This window comes from Lissotriton vulgaris, unplaced genomic scaffold (assembly GCF_964263255.1).
Source record: "Lissotriton vulgaris unplaced genomic scaffold, aLisVul1.2 SCAFFOLD_2196, whole genome shotgun sequence".
NCBI lineage: Eukaryota > Metazoa > Chordata > Amphibia > Caudata > Salamandridae > Lissotriton > Lissotriton vulgaris.
In genome coordinates, this window is record NW_028240745.1 from 4,724 (window position 1) to 27,226 (window position 22,503).

A 22,503-nucleotide genomic window follows, 5' to 3' on the forward strand; every position below is an offset into this window, starting at 1 on the left:
GGGGGTCTGACCCTGGGGGGGGGGGGGGGGTCTGACTCTGGTGTGGTGTCTGACCCTGGTGGGGGGGGTCTGACTCTGGTGTGGTGTCTGACCCTGGTGGGGGGGTGTCTGACTCTGGTGTGATGTCTGACCCTGGTAGGGGGGGTCTGAGTCTGGTGTGGTGTCTGACCTTGGTGGTGGGGGGGGTGTCGGACTCTGGTGTGGTGTCTGACCCTGGTGGGGGGTCTGACTCTGGTGTGGTGTCTGACCCTGGTGGGGGGTGGTGTCTGACTCTGGTGTGGTGTCTGACCCTGGTGGGGGGGGGGGGGTCTGACCCTGGTGTGGTGTCTGACCCTGGTGGGGTGGGGGGTCTGACCCTGGTGGGGTGGGGGGGTCTGACCAGGCTGGTGGGGTGGGGGTGTCTGACCAGGCTGGTCGGGTGGGGGTGTCTGACCAGGCTGGTCGGGTGGGGGTGTCTGACCAGGCTGGTCGGGTGGGGGTGTCTGACCAGGCTGGTCGGGTGGGGGTGTCTGACCAGGCTGGTCGGGTGGGGGTGTCTGACCAGGCTGGTCGGGGTGTCTGACCAGGCTGGTCGGGTGGGGGTGTCTGACCAGGCTGGTCGGGTGGGGGTGTCTGACCAGGCTGGTCGGGGGGGGGGGTGTCTGACCAGGCTGGTCGGGGGGGGGGGTGTCTGACCAGGCTGGTCGGGGGGGGGTGTCTGACCAGGCTGGTCGGGGGGGGGGGGTGTCTGACCAGGCTGGTCGGGGGGGGGGGGGGTGGGGGGGTGTCTGACCAGGCTGGTCGGGGGGGGGGGTGTCTGACCAGGCTGGTCGGGGGGGGGGGGGGTGTCTGACCAGGCTGGTCGGGGGGGGGGTGTCTGACCAGGCTGGTCGGGGGGGGGTGTCTGACCAGGCTGGTCGGGGGGGGGTGTCTGACCAGGCTGGTCGGGGTGGGGGGTGTCTGACCAGGCTGGTCGGGTGGGGGTGTCTGACCAGGCTGGTCGGGGGGGTGTCTGACCAGGCTGGTCGGGGGGGGGTGTCTGACCAGGCTGGTCGGGGGGGGGGGGTGTCTGACCAGGCTGGTCGGGGGGGGGGGGTGTCTGACCAGGCTGGTCGGGGGGGGGGGGGTGTCTGACCAGGCTGGTCGGGGGGGGGGGGGGGGTGTCTGACCAGGCTGGTCGGGGGGGGGGGTGTCTGACCAGGCTGGTCGGGGGGGGGGGGGGGTGGGGGGGTGTCTGACCAGGCTGGTCGGGGGGGGGGGTGTCTGACCAGGCTGGTCGGGGGGGGGGGGGGTGTCTGACCAGGCTGGTCGGGGGGGGGTGTCTGACCAGGCTGGTCGGGGGGGGGTGTCTGACCAGGCTGGTCGGGGGGGGGGGGGGTGTCTGACCAGGCTGGTCGGGGGGGGGGTGTCTGACCAGGCTGGTCGGGGGGGGGGGTGTCTGGGCTGGTCGGGGGGGGTGTCTGACCAGGCTGGTTGGGGGGGGGGGGGGTGTCTGACCAGGCTGGTCGGGGGGGGGGGGTGTCTGACCAGGCTGGTCGGGGGGGGGTGTCTGACCAGGCTGGTCGGGGGGGGTGTCTGACCAGGCTGGTCGGGGGGGGGTGTCTGACCAGGCTGGTCGGGGGGGGTGTCTGACCAGGCTGGTCGGGGGGGGGGTGTCTGACCCTGGTCGGGGGGGTGAGGTAATATAAATTTTATGGTCATGTTGTGTTCCCTAGCGAGTACCCCACCGACTCCATGTACGAGTTAAAAGTGCATGTAACTTCCCTCCTGTACCAGCTATGAAGACGCAAATACATTTGCGTCCAACGTTAACTTGTCCTCTTTCAGACCCACCATGAATGGGTTTGATGGTCCGTTCCTAAGTATGCTATGCCAACGTCTTTTTGAAGTGTACTCCTACGTTTTTCAGCCTGGCTGAAAGTAGGCCCTGAATCTCTGCCACCGAGCCTCTTTTCTGGCTTCTGACTGCGAGGGCCTCTGCCCAAGCAGCCCCCGTACCCGTGAACTCTGACTTACTTCTAGCGCGGCCCTCCGTGCTCAGCTCAGCCTGCTGCCTGCCAAGATTGACTATAACCTTCGAGTTATCTGTTTTCCTCCCCGAAGATACATTCCAGCCTACTAGCTTCAGTAAACATCCTTCCTCAGCTACAGGGCTAAAGGGCCGACCTGTCTTTATGCAAGTAATTCATAGCCTCTGTTGCCATGCTTCCATGGAAGGCCCCATGCCCCCATGCTTCTCATACAGACACTCAGGCGCTTATACACGCACTCACAGCAAGTATAGAATAGCTTCTGCTCTAGAGACCTTTCTGCCCAGATAGCTTAGTTCCTAAACACCAGATATCAGATATGATAGAAGCACAAGTTGATCTGACATGCCAGACTTCTGTCTCTTTCCGCCAGTGTAAATGTCAAGTCCCCTGCACCCCGTCTATCACACGTCATGCAGCTGCGCGCGCATCCAAGCTTCCGGTTTCCGCTGACATTGCAACATTCTGTTAGCACCACCCCTTGGTGCCACCCACTTGCGTCACCTATCAGTGACGTTTCTAGCACACACGCCTAGTTACGCCTAGTTTACGCCTCTTGATGATGTACTAGCACCACGTGTATACTGTTATCTTGTCTTCTCTCAGCTGTCACGCCTCTTACATTGAACATTATGATGTAAATCAAGTATATAAGCTATGTATTGTCAATAAACGACGGCGCGCTCATCTATCCCTTCTGACACCCTGTGTGGTGGTCAGAACATGATATCCTGATTCCTTTATGAGGAATAAAACCCTTAGAAACTCTTACACCACGGACTCTGTTTTCCTTCATTTCGATTGAGTTATTATTGATTAAGTACTTACCTGCATAGAAATTAAGAGAGTAAATTAATTATTTACATCATTTTGGCGCCCGAATAGGGACCCCTCCCCCACCTCACGCGCCGGAAGGTGCGTTGCAATCCGTGTCCCCTGCCATCAGTTAGACGGACAACACGTGTACTGGCAGGATTTCCTGCATTCCCCTCTGACACACGGAGGTGACGAAGACTGCGATCAGTGCCCAGACGAGGCGGTGAGGAGTGCGGAGGATCCCGACCAGAGCCCAGCCGAAGGAAGCAAGGTCCGAGGTGTGAAGAGGCCCACCAGTTTTCCGAAGTTTTCCGAAGTTTTCCGAAGTTTTCCGAAGTTTTCCGAAGTTCCGAGTCGAGTCCAGTCGAGTTTTCCGAGGCCTTCTGTTTTCCGTGCTTCCCGGTGAGTACCATTGCTGGGTCGTATCTAGACGGGTTTGGGTACGCAAGTCCGGTCTGCACTGTTTTTAGGCAGTGTATCTGTACTGTTTAGCAGTATATAAAGTATTCCGAATTTCTGCACTGTTACAGCAGTGTATCTGTATCGTTGAGCGGTACATTCAGAGTAGGGGGAAGTTAACTATGTCTTTAAATGTTTCATGTGATTAATGTCGTGGTATGAATGTGATTGTTTTTGTGCATTATTGTGTTTTTGTATAAATAGTTACAGTTGACATTAAGTATCAAGGATCAAGCATTCCAGTATCAAGTAGGCACAATGCCGTTTTTCAACAAATTAAAGCAGATAGGAACTAGGAAAGGGATGTTAGAGGAAGAGATTCCAATCCCCCCTAGGGACACTCCAGGTAATTTTATGTATAATAAACATGGCATAGACGCCATCTTGTATCTAGAGTTATGGACAGATTATACCAAGCACCTAGAGGAAAGATACCGATGGCCAGTTAACGGAACATGGGATGCCGAGTGCATCATAAAGGTAGAAGAAATATTACGGAAAAAGAAAGCTAGACAATCTCAGAAAGACGCCATAGAATTTTGGCGTAAGGAATCACGTAAGCGTGCTGATAGAGCACTCCGTAGAGAAGACAGGCTTAAAGAATCAGAAAAGGCCCAAGAAAACGAATTAGTTACTGAGGGAATTCGAGTAAAAGTAGAACAAATAGACCGTATCCTAAATGGCAAAGTGAACAACATGTATCTTTTGGCCGATGGTACCCCTGACGCCATTTCAGAAATACCGAAAAATTTGCCGTCACCATTAGTTCCAACTAAAGTAATGCATAAGACTACTAAAGACATATTCCTAAATTCATATCTCGAAGATGTAGCGCCAGCTTACACCAATCTGCCTGTTCGTGCCCTGCCTACTGACAGGGCCGGGGGTGGTACTGCCCCCCAAGATCACGCTCAGCCGACACCGAAAAAGACTAGTTCCGTTCCGCCAGCTCCGCCACTCCCCTCACCTAAAACTGATCTACCGAAACCACTTCAATCAGATCCTACTAAAAGACAAATTCAGATACTGACTACACACAGAGATAATGCCCAAGCTTCCGCTTCAGGAGGTGCGACCGCGGGTCTCCAGACCCCGCCACCGACTCACAGATTAAATCTCAGAGGTATGCAGAGTCCTTTTACGCACAGATCCCCCCGTTCTTCTAATTCATCCCGTCTTGATGCACTAAAAGAAAATATGTCAGTTTGTAGATATGATCCAGAACCTGGACAGGACGACTTAATGATATTAGCGTCTTTACGGTTAAGATCTGCTACTGATAGTTTGTTATGTTATGCAGGAATGAAGGAGCACCTAGATAGAATATATGAGTTCGTTCAAACGGGAAAGGACCCCGACAGTATTAAGGATGCCCTGGAGAAACAGAAAGTTACCATGCAAGCACTGATACTACGATTTTTCATAAATTGTCTAATAAGAGAACGAGACAGGCCCGGAACAGAGCAGAGTGAATTGGATGCATTGAACAAGTGGGGTCAAAATATAGCCGATGGAAAACATGACAGACAAAATTGCATAGAGGCCATGTATAAAAAGATTAAGAAAGCAGTGATAGCAGTACACGAGAAAGAGAAAGAAAAGGCTCCCTCCGAGGAGGAAGAAGAATCTGAAGAACTAGAACCGACTACAAGCACTATAGCATATGTAGGTAAGGGAACTTATCTTAGGAAGGGTATCCGTCCAGAAAGCAAGAGAGTTTTCTTCTCTGCCTTAACGAATCCGAATTCTGCTGAACATCAGTTCCAGGAAACTGATAAACGGCTTCGAGATCGAGTTGGGTACCATGTACTCAATTCTATGGATGAACAAGAACTAGCCCGATCAGCGGTATCATGGGCCGAAAATGCAAACATATATAATGATGACACCGTAGCACAGACATTTCTGAACCTCTCCCCCGACGAACAGAAATTAGCAGGGATATATATGATTCAACACCTTCTCATCAAATACAGAAAACATTATTCCGATCCAGGTCCCTTACATGAGACACTAGAAGCACTACTGATGGATAGATGGAGAGGCCTAAGCACTAAATTAGTTCAAATAATTCTAGAACAACGACGCAGATATGATACCTTTGTAAGTCCTGAATATGTCCCCGCCCCACCTCCAGAAAGGAAAATGTACCATATGCAGTGCGGGAGTGGTATAGAAAGTCAGAACCCCTTGCGAGAAGTGCACCCTGTTATGGGTGAGGATAAAATTTTGAAACGCGTGTATGTACACACGCCTCTGACTAAGTTAGAACTGTTAGAAATGAAGAAATTAGTACCGTGCCATGATAAAGACCCTGCAGGTTTTCATAGAGAGCTCAAAGACATGTTACTGATGGGGGACTACACATATGATGATATCATGAAAATGTTGAAAGTATTATTGCCTACGGGTATATTCGAGAAATTAAAGGAAAAGGACTGGGAGGTGGGAGACGCAAAGATTGCCTGGGCAGAAATAGAGGATGAAGAAAAGAAACGGGTTCCAGGGTTAGGCCTTGGGGACAAAACTAAAGCATTACCAGGTTTAATAGTACAGGTCCTGCCCAGATTATTGACAACTAGAAAGGAGGATTGGGATGCAATCTCGTCCTGTAAACAGAAACATGATGAAGATACTAGCGACTTTTATTCAAGATTCGAGAAATGTTTTATTATCAATAGTGGCCTCCAGCCAAGTAGCGAGTCGTACCCACATCTTTTCGTATCAAAGTTAGTCGAGAATTCCCTACCGTTAGTTAAAAATAGAGTGTATAAAGTCGAGAGTACATGGCAAGCAAATACGCCATCCCAGATGTTACAAATGTTACAATATCACCAGAATAGAATTAGGGAAGAACAAGATCAGGAACAGAAGCGCATGAAAGACACGAAAATGAAAATGTTAGTAGCCCAGACGGTCCCATCCGACAGTCACAGAAAAGGTACGACCCAGACAAGTCACACTGCAGCTCCTGTGAAAGGGACATGCAATTATTGCAAGCAGCCAGGTCACTACGTACACGAATGCGCAGTTCTGAAACATAACATAGCGACAGGAAAAACTAAAGAGAGACCGCATCATCCTAGACAAGACCATAACCAGCATCAGTCTACACAGAATACACAGCCCATGCATGCATCTGCACAGACAGCACAGACCGTAGCAGTACCACAGCCACAGCCCATTGCTGCAACTCAGCAAGTCTCACAACAGATGTACCAGTATGCTCAGTCTGCTTACCCCGAATATTCCCGATATACATGAAACAGCCTAGAGAGGGAAGGTGGCTTGCCTCTTATCGAGATTCCTGTAGATCAAGAAGGTCCTTATGTACACAGTCAAGTATTGGGGAAAGATAGAAAGTTTTTAATTGACACAGGGGCAAGTCGCACTACAATAAGTCATGACGAAGTTCCAGGGGCACCCCTCTCAGGCTCACAAAATGTTTCCCTTGGTTTTTCAGGACAACCTATTGTAAATGAAGTATCAGAACCAGTTCCCCTGGCTGTGGGTCCATTATCGCGCGTTACAGACCTGTTACTAACAAAATCATGTCCGGAGAATCTGTTAGGAATTAAAACACTGAAGGCTCTAGGAGCTATAATATGCTGCTCCCCGGAGGGGGTTAGACTCTTTCTACGGGATTTCAAGGGTCATTACGTTCTTCGTGAGTTTGACGTCAGATTGAAAAATGTACCTGATTACTTGTGGGCAAAAGGCCCAACTGATGTAGGATGTATGCACATTACACCATACCGCGTTACCCTCAAGGCAGGTGTTGTATTACCCAGAATCAGACAATACAAGTTACCACCCGATGCTGTAGCGGCTTTACTGAAAATCATTGAAGAGCTCATTGCCCAAGGAGTGGTCGTCGAGACCGACTCCAATATCTGTAACTCACCCATCATTCCGATTCTTAAACGTACTGATCCCAATGCACCGCCAGTATATCGGCTGGTGATTGATCTTCGAGAATTGAATAAATGCATTATCCCACAGTATCCTGTGGTCCCCGATATATCATCTCTCTTGACTGCTATTGATTCAGAAGCAACGTTCTTTACTGTAATTGATCTCAAGAACGCCTTCTTCAGCGTGCCTATTGATCCAGAGAGCCAATATCTCTTCGGATTCTGTTTAAATGGACGCAGTTTCAAATTTTCGCGCGCACCTCAAGGATTCACAGAAAGCCCCAGCATCTATAGTCAAGCACTGAAAAGACAACTAGATTGTATTCAAATGCCAGTTAACACCGCTTTACTACAATACGTCGATGATCTGCTGATCACCGCACGAAGTGAGCCCGAATGTGAAAAAGCATCACTGACAGTTTTACATTTCCTGGCTGACAAGGGACACAAGGTGTCTCCTTCGAAGCTACAATTCTGTGCTCAGCAAGTTGTGTACTTGGGTCACTTACTGTCCAAAGTGGGGAGACAGCTCACTCCCGATCGCATTCAGTTAATTGTGAACATGCCGCAACCCAAGACACAAAAGGAAGTGCGGGCCTTCATAGGCCTCACCTCGTACTGCAGACAATGGATTCCCCAGTATGCATTTCTAGCTAAACCACTCATCCAGTTAACGACACAGGAGGCAGCAACTTCGACTGTCCTCCCTTGGACTCAGGAACACACACAAGCTTTTGAAGAATTAAAGAAAGTTTTATGCCAAGCACCAGTTTTAGCGACACCATGTTACAGTAAACCGTTTACACTTTTTGTTACAGAACGTGATGGTACAGCGTTGTCTGTCCTCACTCAAGACCAAGCAGGTTCACATAAGCCTTGTGCTTATTTTTCTAGTACATTGGATTCAGTAGCTCAAGCACTCCCTGCGTGCTTAAAGTCAGTAGCAGCAACAGCGTTAGCAATAAGACAAAGTGATTCAATTGTTTTAGGTCATCAGTTAACAGTTCAAGTACCACATTCTGTAGAGGTTTTGTTAAACAGAACCCAGACTCAACACTTAACTATAGCACGACTGACAGGTTATGAATTAACACTATTCCAGCCACACATAGAAATCAGACGTTGCAGCATCCTGAACCCAGCAACACTGTTACCTACAGTTACGACAGATCCAGCTCCGCATGATTGTATAGAAATAATTAATGCAGTAACTAAGCCTAGACGAGACTTAACAGATGTCCCATTGACAAATCCAGACCTGACACTTTATGTGGATGGTTCATGCATGAGAACAAGTACAGGAGAATTAGTGGCCGCGTACGCCGTGACCACTGAAACTGAAATTAAAGAAACACATCGTATTGACACCCTGTCTGCTCAAGCAGCAGAGCTCATCGCTCTGACCCGAGCTTGTATTCTAGCCAAGAACAGAAATGTTAACATATACACAGATTCCCGCTATGCCTTCGGAGTTGTACACGACTTCGGAGTCCTCTGGCAAGAACGAGGTTTTCTGACTTCTCATGGGGCCAAGATACAACATGGCCCCCTTATTCAAGCACTGTTAGAAGCAATACATTTGCCCTCGGGCATATCAGTCATGAAATGTAAGGCACATACCAAAGTCACAGATTCCGTTTCCCAGGGTAACGACCTGGCAGACCAGACAGCAAAACATACAGCATTGACTCACACCCAGACTACTGATGTGACAAAGACAATAGTACAAACACAGTGTATGACAGTTAGAGATCCCGCCCTAGACGTAATTGACATCCAGACACATGCTACTCCAGAGGAGATAAAGAAATGGACTGAACTAGGAGGGATTCAGACAGACCAAGGTTGGGTGACAAAGGGAAAATCTATATGGTTTCTCCCCGACTCAATGGTTCAAGTCATGATAAATACAGCACATAGTCCTGCCCATCTTGGAGAGAAAGCCATGTTAGACAGTTTACAGAATCTCTGGTACAACAAACACTTACGAGCAGCAGCAAAACAGAAAGTGCGTACTTGCATGATCTGTTGTCAGTTCAATCCAGGTAAAAGCGTCCCTGTTGAGCAAGGTGGATTTCATCCTCCCGATCACCCTTTTGAAGTCCTCCAGATGGATTATATCCAGATGAATAGCTGTAGAGGATTTAAGTATGTTCTTGTAATCGTTTGTGCTCTGTCCCGCTGGACCGAAGCATACCCAGTCCCAGACTACACTGCTCCGACCACTGCCAGACAGTTGGTTCGTGAATTCTTCCCACGGTACGGTTTGCCCCGTGTCGTGTATTCAGACAACGGACAGCCGTTCTCGTCCGAGCTGATGAGACAAGTTTCCCTCTTGCTAGGATATCAGTGGAGGTTCCACTGTGTCCGACATCCCGAAGCAGCTGGCCTTGTAGAAAGGCATAATCAGACACTAAAAATCCGTCTTGCCAAGATCTGTCAGGAAAAAGGGGTCGACTGGATAGTCGCCCTGCCCGTGGCACTATTCTACATGAGGATGGTCGCCCACTCAAGATCAGGGCTATCCCCGTACGAAGTGGTCTTTGGCAGACCGCCGAATATGTGGGGGACGCCCGTTCCGAAAAAGATCACTGATATTGATTGTAACATGTTGACAGATTACCTTGCCTCCTTGATGTCTGCACTCCAATCATGTCGTTCACAGGTTGCCGCAGCCTTCCCTGACAACACCGATGTAAAGGCGCATGAGGTCCGCCCAGGTGACCTGGTAGTCGTCCGGAATTTCGACCGGAAAAGTCCGCTGGAGCCCCGCTGGAAGTCTCCGAAGACCGTTCTGCTTACCACCAGGACCGCCGTGAAAATCGAGGGGAGAAAGGGGTGGGTCCACACGAGTCACATCAAGCTATGCAATGAACTAAAAAACGGACTGAAACAGGACTCTGACTCGTCCACCCCCACCAAAGACTGTGTTGAAGCACAAGACGTTACTGTGCCTAAAAGAGAAAAGACTCCTCAAGAACTTTACCGAATGAAGCTTCGATCTAGCAAGTCAGACAGTTTAATTGTTTAAGTCCTCCCTTAGGTGAATCGGTTAAATAGTTTCTGACATGTATCCCCTAGATCGAGTTAGAGAGAGAGAGGAAAAGAGAAGAACATATTGCAAATCACTTCGTAGTCACTGCATAGTGACACTAATAATAATGTTTATTCTGAGTATTCTAATTATTATTGCCAGCATTCTGCTTCCTATGTACTGGCCTATTTTCAGGCGTAAACAATCTGCTTACAATGTCTCTGCTGAACACACTTTTAGTGAACTTCCTGCACATGAACTCTCTTACAGACTTGCGCTGCGCAACAATACATTCATTAGTATGTTACACCATTCCCATCAGACAAATAATGCTACAGACTGTTGGATATGTGGCCGACTCCCTCCCTACCAGAATTACAAGGGAGCTCTGCCTCTCTTTCCGTACCCATTCACTCACAATGGCTCCTGTGGAGCATGGTTTAAAATAATTAATTCTTTAGATCCTGATATTGCTGTTTTCGATGGGGGCTGGGTTTGGGGAAACTTGAACTTAGTCCTGCTCAACGTCTGTTATCCTGATCAAGAAGGACTTCCCACTCGAATAGGAACTGATCTAGAAAATGAAGTATATGGATTAGGTAATTACACAATTAGCCTTATGATCCTCACTGTTGAATCTGAAACTGCTCCAGTTCTGCCCCATATGTTAGTGTTACCAGTCACAGGTGAATTATGTGTTAGCAAGAAAGGTTCAGTACACGTAGGTCATAGTAAATGCACTACTGTGGTCGAGTTCAGTGACCATGGTAAATCGTCCTTTAAAGCTATCAGTCATTCCTACTTTGTTTGTGGTCATACCGCATACATACGTTTGCCTCCAGATTGGGACGGTACCTGTTACATTGCATTCCTTCTGCCACCTGTTTTCCTAGCTCCTCCTGATTACCATAGAAACACGAATCTAGCACCGAATAGACCCAAAAGAGATATTCCCCTTGTCGACTACACAGAAACGGCATGGGAACAGTACACTGATTTCAATAAAGGATTCTTTTTCTTCCTAGGACCTGTCCAAAACAGTAAATTAATACGCAGATTAACGAGAACACTTGAAGCAGTAGTGAACGAAACTGCCTCCGCTCTAGGTAACCTAACAGAGGAGCAGTCCGCTATACGGACTGTTGTCCTTCAAAATCGTCTTGTGATTGACGTCATCTTGGCAGATAGAGGTGGAGCTTGTAAGGTCATCGGGTCAAGTTGCTGTGTTTTCATCCCACAAAACGCACCATCTGTCTATCAAGCTATCACCCGTTTACATAAAATTGCAAATCAGATACATCAGAATCCAGGCACCTGGACTTGGTCCGGTTGGTTCTGGACTACGTTGACAGCTTGGGGATGGAAGATCTTATCCTTCCTAGGCATTGGTCTTGTTATAGTATTCAGTTGTTGCCTATGCCTGCAGTGTGGGCCAGCGATATGTGGACTGTGTGCCACATCCTGCATTGAGCATTCCAGTTGCCTCTCAAACAGTCAAAGAAAGAAAGACGAACATATAATGTTACAAGAACAAACCGATCGATTTATGAGGATCGATATATCATGAAGGGTCCGTAGGGAACAAGGAGGGAATGAGGTAATATAAATTTTATGGTCATGTTGTGTTCCCTAGCGAGTACCCCACCGACTCCATGTACGAGTTAAAAGTGCATGTAACTTCCCTCCTGTACCAGCTATGAAGACGCAAATACATTTGCGTCCAACGTTAACTTGTCCTCTTTCAGACCCACCATGAATGGGTTTGATGGTCCGTTCCTAAGTATGCTATGCCAACGTCTTTTTGAAGTGTACTCCTACGTTTTTCAGCCTGGCTGAAAGTAGGCCCTGAATCTCTGCCACCGAGCCTCTTTTCTGGCTTCTGACTGCGAGGGCCTCTGCCCAAGCAGCCCCCGTACCCGTGAACTCTGACTTACTTCTAGCGCGGCCCTCCGTGCTCAGCTCAGCCTGCTGCCTGCCAAGATTGACTATAACCTTCGAGTTATCTGTTTTCCTCCCCGAAGATACATTCCAGCCTACTAGCTTCAGTAAACATCCTTCCTCAGCTACAGGGCTAAAGGGCCGACCTGTCTTTATGCAAGTAATTCATAGCCTCTGTTGCCATGCTTCCATGGAAGGCCCCATGCCCCCATGCTTCTCATACAGACACTCAGGCGCTTATACACGCACTCACAGCAAGTATAGAATAGCTTCTGCTCTAGAGACCTTTCTGCCCAGATAGCTTAGTTCCTAAACACCAGATATCAGATATGATAGAAGCACAAGTTGATCTGACATGCCAGACTTCTGTCTCTTTCCGCCAGTGTAAATGTCAAGTCCCCTGCACCCCGTCTATCACACGTCATGCAGCTGCGCGCGCATCCAAGCTTCCGGTTTCCGCTGACATTGCAACATTCTGTTAGCACCACCCCTTGGTGCCACCCACTTGCGTCACCTATCAGTGACGTTTCTAGCACACACGCCTAGTTACGCCTAGTTTACGCCTCTTGATGATGTACTAGCACCACGTGTATACTGTTATCTTGTCTTCTCTCAGCTGTCACGCCTCTTACATTGAACATTATGATGTAAATCAAGTATATAAGCTATGTATTGTCAATAAACGACGGCGCGCTCATCTATCCCTTCTGACACCCTGTGTGGTGGTCAGAACATGATATCCTGATTCCTTTATGAGGAATAAAACCCTTAGAAACTCTTACACCACGGACTCTGTTTTCCTTCATTTCGATTGAGTTATTATTGATTAAGTACTTACCTGCATAGAAATTAAGAGAGTAAATTAATTATTTACATCAGGGGGGGGGTGTCTGACCCTGGTCAGGGGGGTGTCTGACCCTGGTCAGGTGTCTGACCCTGGTGGGGGGGTGTCTGACCCTGGTGTCTGACCCTGGTGGGGGGTGTCGGACTCTGGTGTGGTGTCTGACCCTGGTGGGGGGGGTCTGACCCTGGTGTGGTGTCTGACCTGGGTGGGGGGGGGGTCTGACTCTGGTGTGGTGTCTTACCCTGGTGGGGGGGGGGTGTCTGACTCTGGTGGGGGGTGTCTGACTCTGGTGGGGGGTGTCTGACTCTGGTGGGGGGTGTCTGACTCTGGTGGGGGGTGTCTGACTCTGGTGGGGGGTGTCTGACTCTGGTGGGGGGTGTCTGACCAGGCTGGTCGGGGGGGGGGTGTCTGACCAGGCTGGTCGGGGGGGGGGTGTCTGACCAGGCTGGTCGGGTGGGGGTGTCTGACCAGGCTGGTCGGGTGGGGGTGTCTGACCAGGCTGGTCGGGTGGGGGTGTCTGACCAGGCTGGTCGGGTGGGGGTGTCTGACCAGGCTGGTCGGGGGGGGGGGGGGTGTCTGACCAGGCTGGTCGGGGGGGGGGGTGTCTGACCAGGCTGGTCGGGGGGGGGGGGGTGTCTGACCAGGCTGGTCGGGGGGGGGGGGGTGTCTGACCAGGCTGGTCGGGGGGGGGGGTGTCTGACCAGGCTGGTCGGGGGGGGTGTCTGACCAGGCTGGTCGGGGGGGGTGTCTGACCAGGCTGGTCGGGGGGGGTGTCTGACCAGGCTGGTCGGGGGGGGGGTGTCTGACCAGGCTGGTCGGGGGGGGGGGGGTGTCTGACCAGGCTGGTCGGGGGGGGGGGGTGTCTGACCAGGCTGGTCGGGGGGGGGGGGGTGTCTGACCAGGCTGGTCGGGGGGGGTGTCTGACCAGGCTGGTCGGGGGGGGGTGTCTGACCAGGCTGGTCGGGGGGGGTGTCTGACCCTGGTCAGGGGGGTGTCTGACCCTGGGGGGTGTCTGACTCTGGTGTCTGACCCTGGTGGGGGGTGTCGGACCCTGGTGTGGTGTCTGACCCTGGTGGGGGGGGGTCTGACCCTGGTGTGGTGTCTGACCCGGGTGGGGGGGGGGTCTGACTCTGGTGTGGTGTCTTACCCTGGTGGGGGGGGGGGTGTCTTACCCTGGTGGGGGGTGTCTTACCCTGGTGGGGGGGGGTGTCTGACTCTGGTGGGGGGTGTCGGACTCTGGTGGGGGGTGTCGGACTCTGGTGGGGGGTGTCGGACTCTGGTGGGGGGTGTCGGACTCTGGTGGGGGGTGTCGGACTCTGGTGGGGGGTGTCGGACTCTGGTGGGGGGTGTCGGACTCTGGTGGGGGGTGTCGGACTCTGGTGGGGGGTGTCGGACTCTGGTGGGGGGTGTCGGACCCTGGTGGGGGGTGTCGGACCCTGGTGGGGGGTGTCGGACTCTGGTGTGGTGTCTGACCCTGGTGGGGGGGGGGTCTGACCCTGGTGTGGTGTCTGACCCGGGTGGGGAGGGGTCTGACTCTGGTGTGGTGTCTTACCCTGGTGGGGGGGGGTGTCTGACCCTGGTGTGGTGTCTGACCCGGGTGGGGAGGGGTCTGACTCTGGTGTGGTGTCTTACCCTGGTGGGGGGGGGGTGTCTTACCTGGTGGGGGGGGGTGTCTTACCCTGGTGGGGGGGGGTGTCTTACCCTGGTGGGGGGGGGTGTCTTACCCTGGTGGGGGGGGTGTCTGACTCTGGTGGGGGGTGTCTGACTCTGGTGGGGGGTGTCTGACTCTGGTGGGGGGTGTCTGACTCTGGTGGGGGGTGTCTGACTCTGGTGGGGGGTGTCTGACTCTGGTGGGGGGTGTCTGACTCTGGTGGGGGGTGTCTGACTCTGGTGGGGGGGGGTGTCTGACTCTGGTGGGGGGGGGTGTCTGACTCTGGTGGGGGGGGTGTCTGACTCTGGTGGGGGGGGTGTCTGACTCTGGTGGGGGGGGGGTGTCTGACTCTGGTGGGGGGGGGTGTCTGACTCTGGTGGGGGGGGGGTGTCTGACTCTGGTGGGGGGGGGTGTCTGACTCTGGTGGGGGGGGGTGTCTGACTCTGGTGGGGGGGGGGTGTCTGACTCTGGTGGGGGGGGGGTGTCTGACTCTGGTGGGGGGGGGTGTCTGACTCTGGTGGGGGGGGGGTGTCTGACTCTGGTGGGGGGGGGGTGTCTGACTCTGGTGGGGGGGGGTGTCTGACTCTGGTGGGGGGGGGGGGTGTCTGACTCTGGTGGGGGGGGGTCTGACTCTGGTGGGGGGGGGTGTCTGACTCTGGTGGGGGGGGGGTGTCTGACTCTGGTGGTGGGGGGGGTGTCTGACTCTGGTGGGGGGGGGTGTCTGACTCTGGTGGGGGGGGGGGTGTCTGACTCTGGTGGGGGGGGTGTCTGACTCTGGTGGGGGGGGGTGTCTGACTCTGGTGGGGGGGGGTGTCTGACTCTGGTGGGGGGGGGGTGTCTGACTCTGGTGGGGGGGGGTGTCTGACTCTGGTGGGGGGGGGGGGGTGTCTGACTCTGGTGGGGGGGGTGTCTGACTCTGGTGGGGGGGGTGTCTGACTCTGGTGTGGGGGGTGTCTGACTCTGGTGGGGGGTGTCTGACTCTGGTGGGGGGTGTCTGACTCTGGTGGTGGTGGGGGGTCTGACTCTGGTGGTGGTGGGGGGTCTGACCCTGGTGGGGGGGGGGTCTGACCCTGGTGGGGGGGGGGTCTGACCCTGGTGGGGGGGGGGGTTCTGACTCTGGTGGGGGGGGGGTTCTGACTCTGGTGGGGTGTCTGACCCTGGTGGGGGGTGTCTGACTCTGGTGTGGTGTCTGACCCTGGTGGGGGGGGGGTGTCTGACCCTGGTGGTGGTGGGGGGTCTGACCCTGGTGGGGGGGGGGGTCTGACCCTGGTGGTGGTGGGGGGGTCTGACCCTGATGGGGGGGTCTGACCCTGGTGGTGGTGGGGGGTCTGACCCTGGTGGTGGTGGGGGGTCTGACCCTGGTGGGGGGGGGTCTGACCCTGGTGGGGGGGTCTGACTCTGGTGGGGGGGGGTCTGACCCTGGTGGTGGTGGGGGGTCTGACCTGGTGGTGGGGGGTCTGACCTGGTGGGGGGGGGTCTGACTCTGGTGTGGTGTCTGACCCTGGTGGGGGGGTGTCTGACTCTGGTGTCTGACCCTGGTGGGGGGTGTCTGACTCTGGTGTCTGACCCTGGTGGGGGGGGGGTCTGACTCTGGTGTGGTATCTGATCCAGGTGGGGGGGGTCTGACTCTGGTGTGGTGTCTTACCCTGGTGGGGGGGGGTGTCTGACTCTGGTGGGGTGTCTGACCCTGGTGGGGGGTGTCTGACTCTGGTGGGGGGTGTCTGACCCTGGTGGGGGGGGGGGTGTCTGACCCTGGTGTGGTGTCTGACCCTGGTGGGGGGGTCTGACCCTGGTGGTGGTGGGGGGTCTGACCCTGGTGGTGGTGGGGGGTCTGACCCTGGGGGGGGGGTCTGACCCTGGGGGTGGGGGGGGGTTCTGACCCTGGTGGGGGGGGGGGGGTTCTGACTCTGGTGGGGGGGGGTTCTGACTCTGGTGGGGTGTCTGACCCTGGTGTGGGGGGGGGTGTCTGACCCTGGTGGTGGTGGGGGGTCTGACCCTGGTGACCCTGGTGGTGGTGGGGGGTCTGACCCTGGTGGGGGGGTCTGACCTGGTGGGGGGGGGTCTGACCCTGGTGGGGGGGGGGGGTCTGACCCTGGTGGGGGGGGGGTCTGACCCTGGTGGGGGGGGTCTGACCCTGGTGGGGGGGGGTCTGACCCTGGTGGGGGGGGGGGGGTCTGACCCTGCTGGGGATCAGTGAAGGTCTGTTTTGGGCTCTGCCTGGAGCTGCAGGGGGGTCGGTGTACACACGAGGGCTGTCTATAGCCCCTCACCACATGGGAATCTTCATTAAGGCGCTAGAGGGGGCTCAGACTCCTCCACATACCCTCCCCCTGAAGCTCCCTCCTCCCCCCAGACCCCAGCCCCTCACCAGAGTCCTCCGCACGGTCCACGCTCCTTCTGATCTGCGCCTGCGCACAACCAACCGACGTGCTGCATCACCGGAAGGGTGCGTCACCGGCCCGGACGGTCACGTGATCTTCTCGACACAGAGCAGAAGTGAGCAGGACACTGACGAAGGACCACTCTACTGCGGCCGCCATTGAACAGTGGATGACCCGGCATGACAGATCGGAACTGGAAAATACTTATTTTTATTTACTAAAAGTACGGTAGGTCGATGGCAAAGACGCGTGGATTAAGAGTAGTTTGATCCCCGTGCGTCAACAGTTCTTATAGTTAAAAGAAAAGAACTGAGAGCTAAAAGACAGGAACTGACACCTTGCGGCGGCCATGTTGGATCGGGTTCTCATTGTGCGCATGCACGCCTGTGGGTCTCGTGGCGGCCATGATGGATCGGGAACCCGGAAAGGGGAAAGTGTTCCTGTTTATTTGGGATTGCACTCAAACCATACCTTGCCACGTTAGGAAACCACCCCAAGCGTCTGCCGTACGAAGAACTGCCCCCCCCCCCGGGAGGTGGGGGGCTGAGAGTGGGATTAGATGGAGGGAGGGCAATAAACAATGTATCTGTCAGCAGAGGACAGCTCCACTATCCCAGCGTGCCCCGCGCGGGGAGGGCCGGCTCATTGTTTTCATTCCGGCAGAGGGCGCGTGCGGGGCCGAGGAGAGAGAGAGAGAGAGAAAGAGACAGACAGACAGGTGAGGAGAGGGACAGAGGGGGGAGAGCCAGATCCAGAGGAGAGAGAGACAGGGGAGGAGAGAGAGAGAGCCAGGTGAGGAGAGGGACAGAGCCAGGTGAGGAGAGGGACAGAGGGGAGAGAGAGAGAGAGAGAGAGACAGGTGAGGAGAGGGACAGAGGGGAGAGAGCCAGATCCAGGGGAGAGAGAGAGAGAGCAGAGGAAAGAGAGAGAGACAGACAGGTGAGGAGAGGGACAGAGGGGAGAGAGAAAGAGAGAGAGAGAGAGACAGACAGTTGAGGGGAGGGACAGAGGGGGGAGAGCCAGATCCAGAGGAGAGAGAGAGAGACAGCAGAGGAGAGAGAGAGACAGACAGGGGAGGAGAGGGACAGAGGGGAGAGGGCCAGATCCAGAGGAGAGAGAGAGAGAGAGAGAGACAGACAGGGGAGGAGAGGGACAAAGGGGAGAGGGCCAGATCCAGAGACAGAGGGGGAGAGGAGAGAGAGAGAGACGGGAGGAGAGCGAGAGAGAGAGACAGAGGAGGGAGCGATCCTATAAAGGAGGCACATAGGAGAGGGGGACTAAGGAGAGAGAGAGCCAGGGGAGAGGGACAGATCCAGAAGAGAGAGAGAGACTGGGTGACTGAGGAGAGAGATCTAGAGGGACAGAGGGAGAGTAAAAGAGGGCCAAAGGAAAGCGAGATCTAGGGGAAGAGAGGGACAGAGGAGAGAGATCTAGAGGAAGAGGGACTGAGGAGAGAGTAAAAGAGGGTCAGGAAAGAGAGATCTAGAGGAAGAGAGGGACAGAGGAGGAAGAGGGACTGAGGAGAGAGAGATCTAGAGGAACAGAGGAGGAAGAGGGACTGAGGAGAGAGATCTAGAGGGACAGGAAAGAGAGATCTAGAGGAACAGAGGGACAGAGGAGGAAGAGGGACTGAGGAGAGAGATCTAGAGGGACAGGAAAGAGAGATCTAGAGGAACAGAGGGACAGAGGAGGAAGAGGGACTGAGGAGAGGGGTGCGAGAGGCAGGCGTCCACCCGGCTGTGGTGCTGAGAGCAGGGGAGAGTGACAGCAGCAGGACAGGACCAAGAGAGACACCAGTGGAAAGGATCGGGCAGAGGGAGACTGATCCATAGTGACCCTGACCGCAGCACGGACACTGGACGTGACTGAGTGCAGGAGCTCCAGGCAGCGGATGGCACCCACAGGTACCCGGGGAGGGCATGCCAGCTGGGAGGAATGGTGATGGGTGAGACACTACATTTGGGCTGGGGAGTCAGAGCCATAGTGGAGATTCGAGGTGGTGCGAGGGGCCAGGGATTCCCTGCTTGCCAAGCTCCTGGTCCTGCACACTGATGCAGCCTACAAATGACCTCCAAGCAAACCAGGATAGTCTTTGAAGACTATGGGGTGTGAGCTACTTACAGGGCTTCAGCTTTCCCCTGTCCACCCACAGGGCTCTGATAGCATGAGAGGGGCATGCTGGATGTGCAGGGCTATATAAAACGGATTTATATAGGCTTGGTCTAGTCGGGTGATCATTGGGCCACGAAGCGCGTGGGGTATTTCTATGAGGAGCGGTCATGAATCCGCGACTGATCTCCCGAGCATTCAGGCCTTGCTCTGGGCATTGTGCTAAGATGGAAAGCTCACCATGGCACAGGAGGGCAATGGTTGTAAATGGCAGATTGGCCTGTGACTCCTTTCTCAGACACCTCTGCAGTTGTCGAGGTTGAAAGGATCTAGTCCAGCAGGTTGTTGAAATATTAGCCACGCCGTGGTGGTCCTGTCCATTTGTCCTCCCTACCTAGAGTTCACCCCTGCCATATGTTTCCTCTGTGTATCTATTATATCTCCTTCAATGCACTTACAGGTCTGTTAAAATGTATACTACAGTATTCAGAGCTGATATGTTTCCAAATGTTACCGCCTGACTGAGGGCTAGATGTGTGGAATAGATATTCACTTAAAGTGGCCGAAAAGTGCACACCAACTTTTATTAAATCCATTCTGTTTTTGAGAACCAACATAAATAGGTTGAATTGCAAAATCCCAATTTGTACTCGCTGTAGTAGTAGTAATTCTTTATTTAGATATAAAACATATCTTTAAAAGATTGTGCAAATCACAGTATGTACAGCTTTATAAATAAAACATGATAAAAGAATAAAATGTGACCGTAAGCATGCTAGTTAAAACATTTCAGTTCATGAGTTGGCCCACCCGGGCATTGCACGTTCTATTAAAGTGCATGTTCGATCTTGGCACTCGGCAGTACAGTCTCAGCAATGTCCATTTTATCTAGGGTGCGATAAGCGTGCTGAATGAATTTGGACAAGTTTATGTTTAAGACAGTATTATCTGGAGACAGAGCGGCGATGAAAGCATGCCTACAGGTCCGAATTCCCACTCGCTGAAAATGTTACCTTCCTCGTGAAAATGTGGTAGGTTGCCAATTGTGACCCAACGTGAATCATAGCCACCAAAAGTCTGCAGTACACCTCATCTGTGTTTACTTTTAAATAAAGCATAACAAAATATAACCTGTTTTTCTTAAAAAGAGCCAGGTTCTGTCTGCTCTACCTTTTGGACCCAGCCTTTGGAATTCAGTTCCACCAGAAATAAGCAAGCCATTGCGTCTGAAATTTAAAACAGCTTTAGAAATTGCTGCATACTACTGGAACGAACCAAACAAGACCTGCTTTATTTGTCCCTCAAATCCCCTAATATGCATATTTAGGGTCATATATGCTTTGCTGCCTTTTGTTTTGTTTATTTACATTCAAGATGAACTCCCTGCTGTCCTTTTCACAATATGGTGTCTGGATCTATGTTACAATTACTTACTTTTGTTTACGATAACTGCTGTTCTGTGCATTATGCTATCGCTGAAAACTGTCCTTTTGCACTGCATTGTTTTTCAAAATGTCATACTTGTTAAATAGAAAAAAATAGTTGATCACAGCCACCACCCTCACTTGCAAAACGCTGCTCTACGAGAAGATTCGTACAACGCTCTCTGTGACCTGCCCCTAGTAACTCTTCAATGATCAGACTAGAACATTTGCATCACCCATCTCTCCTAACAAACAAGTTAGTTCTTCAGTAATGCCTTATCTGGTAGAGACAGAATCTAGTCCCACATTCCTTACCTTTGAATTTACCAGGTGTCAGACTGAATCTGAAAGATTTTTCTTCAAGCAATTCCCTTGTATGCCGGTAGGGGGTCAGTCAGCTCTGTGTGATGTCGTCGGTGTTGTCCCCAGCATTGTGTCGTCCACATCACCTATACAGATGCCACCTCGGCACGCTGACAGCAGTTACTTTTCACATTCGCGACTTTCCATGCCAGGAGCATGAAGTGCACTAACATTAGTGTGTTTCCAAACAACTAAGGCCCTGAAGGTAACATCCCTGACCCTCTGAACCTGTTTGCAGTGCGGGACCCCTTTCAGACTATCTGAAGAACCCAGCAGTCTGATGTGATGTTTTGCCAGTGGTGTAGGAGATGGCTGATCCTGCCACTAACTAGTTTCCCGTGATCTTGAAGGGACAGACTAGGAGGCTCAGGCGCCAAGGGGGTGGTGGGCTAGCCCGACCTCTGGCTGCCCAACCCACAGGGTCGGGACGAGCTGTGCCCTCAACAGTGCAGAGGTTGCTGAATTTACGCCGCCTTGTAGCTGGGGTATGGGTGGCGCGGCTGAAAGCCCCTTCCCTAGCCATGAAATGTGCGAAAAGCAGACAGGGGACGTATGGCCATTGAGAGACCCAAGGACTTGGCCATAGCCTGTGAATCCTTAAAGTGATCTAGGGCCATGTCTAATTTGTCTCTGAAGACACAGGTGCCATCAAAGGGCATGTCCACGCCGGAAGCCTGGACATCCCCTGAAAAGCCAGTCGTTCTTTGGCAGGTGTGGCGTCAAACAGCCACCGTCTATGACATCGCTCTGCACAGCGAGTCGGTTGTGACAAGACCACAACAAATGGCGAATTTTGCCTCATCCCATTTGTCTGAGACTGCTTGGGAGAGGATGGCCCAGGCCTCCTCCGCAACCTGTGGTGGCATTTGCACAGCCGTTTCCCACAGGGGGTGGGAATAACTGCTCATTAGGCATGCAGTGTTCACCGACCACAATGCAAAGCTGGCGGAAGAAACACATTCTTACCCTATTATCCAGCCTCTTGGATTCCCTGTCCGGGGGTGCCGAAGTGAACGCGTCTTATGAGGTAGAGGTTTGGACAACCGAGATCTTGGGGGGTAGGGTGGTTAGTGAGGAAATTTGTGTCACCCGGTGCAGGAATCGTGGAGGGCAATTGTCCTATTCACCGGAGCGTCTGGCTGGGATTGGACCAAGTTCCCAGAAGGACATCAGCCAGGCCTCATTAAATGGCAGGAGAGGTTCCGAGGAGGAGACACCCAGCTGCAGGACCTTCGTCAAGATGTTCGTCTTTACTTCCACCGAAGGGAGCTGAAGGTCCAGGACCTCAGCTGCCATTCTCACCACCATAGCACATGAAGCTTCCTCCTCCATAGCCACAGTAGGGGGAGAAAGTAGACCAGAATCTGAAGAGGTATCTAGGCCACTGGCTTCACCCAGTTCCTGATAAGTCCATTTAATGACATACTCATTTGGTGTTTTTTTTTTCTCATACATGAACTTTGCCTAACCCTGATGTATGCTTTGTGTCAAATACGATCATTATCTTTATGGCGCAGATGCCACTGTAAGGGGTTAGCGAGTGGAGAAGAGGACTTAGCAA

At 52.9% G+C, this 22,503-nt stretch overlaps 1 protein-coding gene across 2 annotated transcripts in view; it reads left to right on the top strand.

Moving 5' to 3' along the window:
* The first annotated feature begins 17,099 nt into the window (after positions 1-17,099).
* Positions 17,100-22,503, top strand: part of THOP1 (thimet oligopeptidase 1) — a 165,427-nt gene continuing 160,023 nt past the window's right edge. The window contains exon 1 of one of the 2 annotated variants that reach the window (XM_086947950.1): positions 17,100-17,274. Coding sequence is in view for 1 of the 2 variants with exons in the window: in XM_086947949.1 (XP_086804075.1) it covers positions 18,938-18,950 (13 nt within the window). In the remaining variant the exon portion in view is untranslated. Of the gene's footprint in view, positions 17,275-18,155; positions 18,951-22,503 lie in introns of those variants that run through there. The other variant, XM_086947949.1, reaches the window with a different exon arrangement.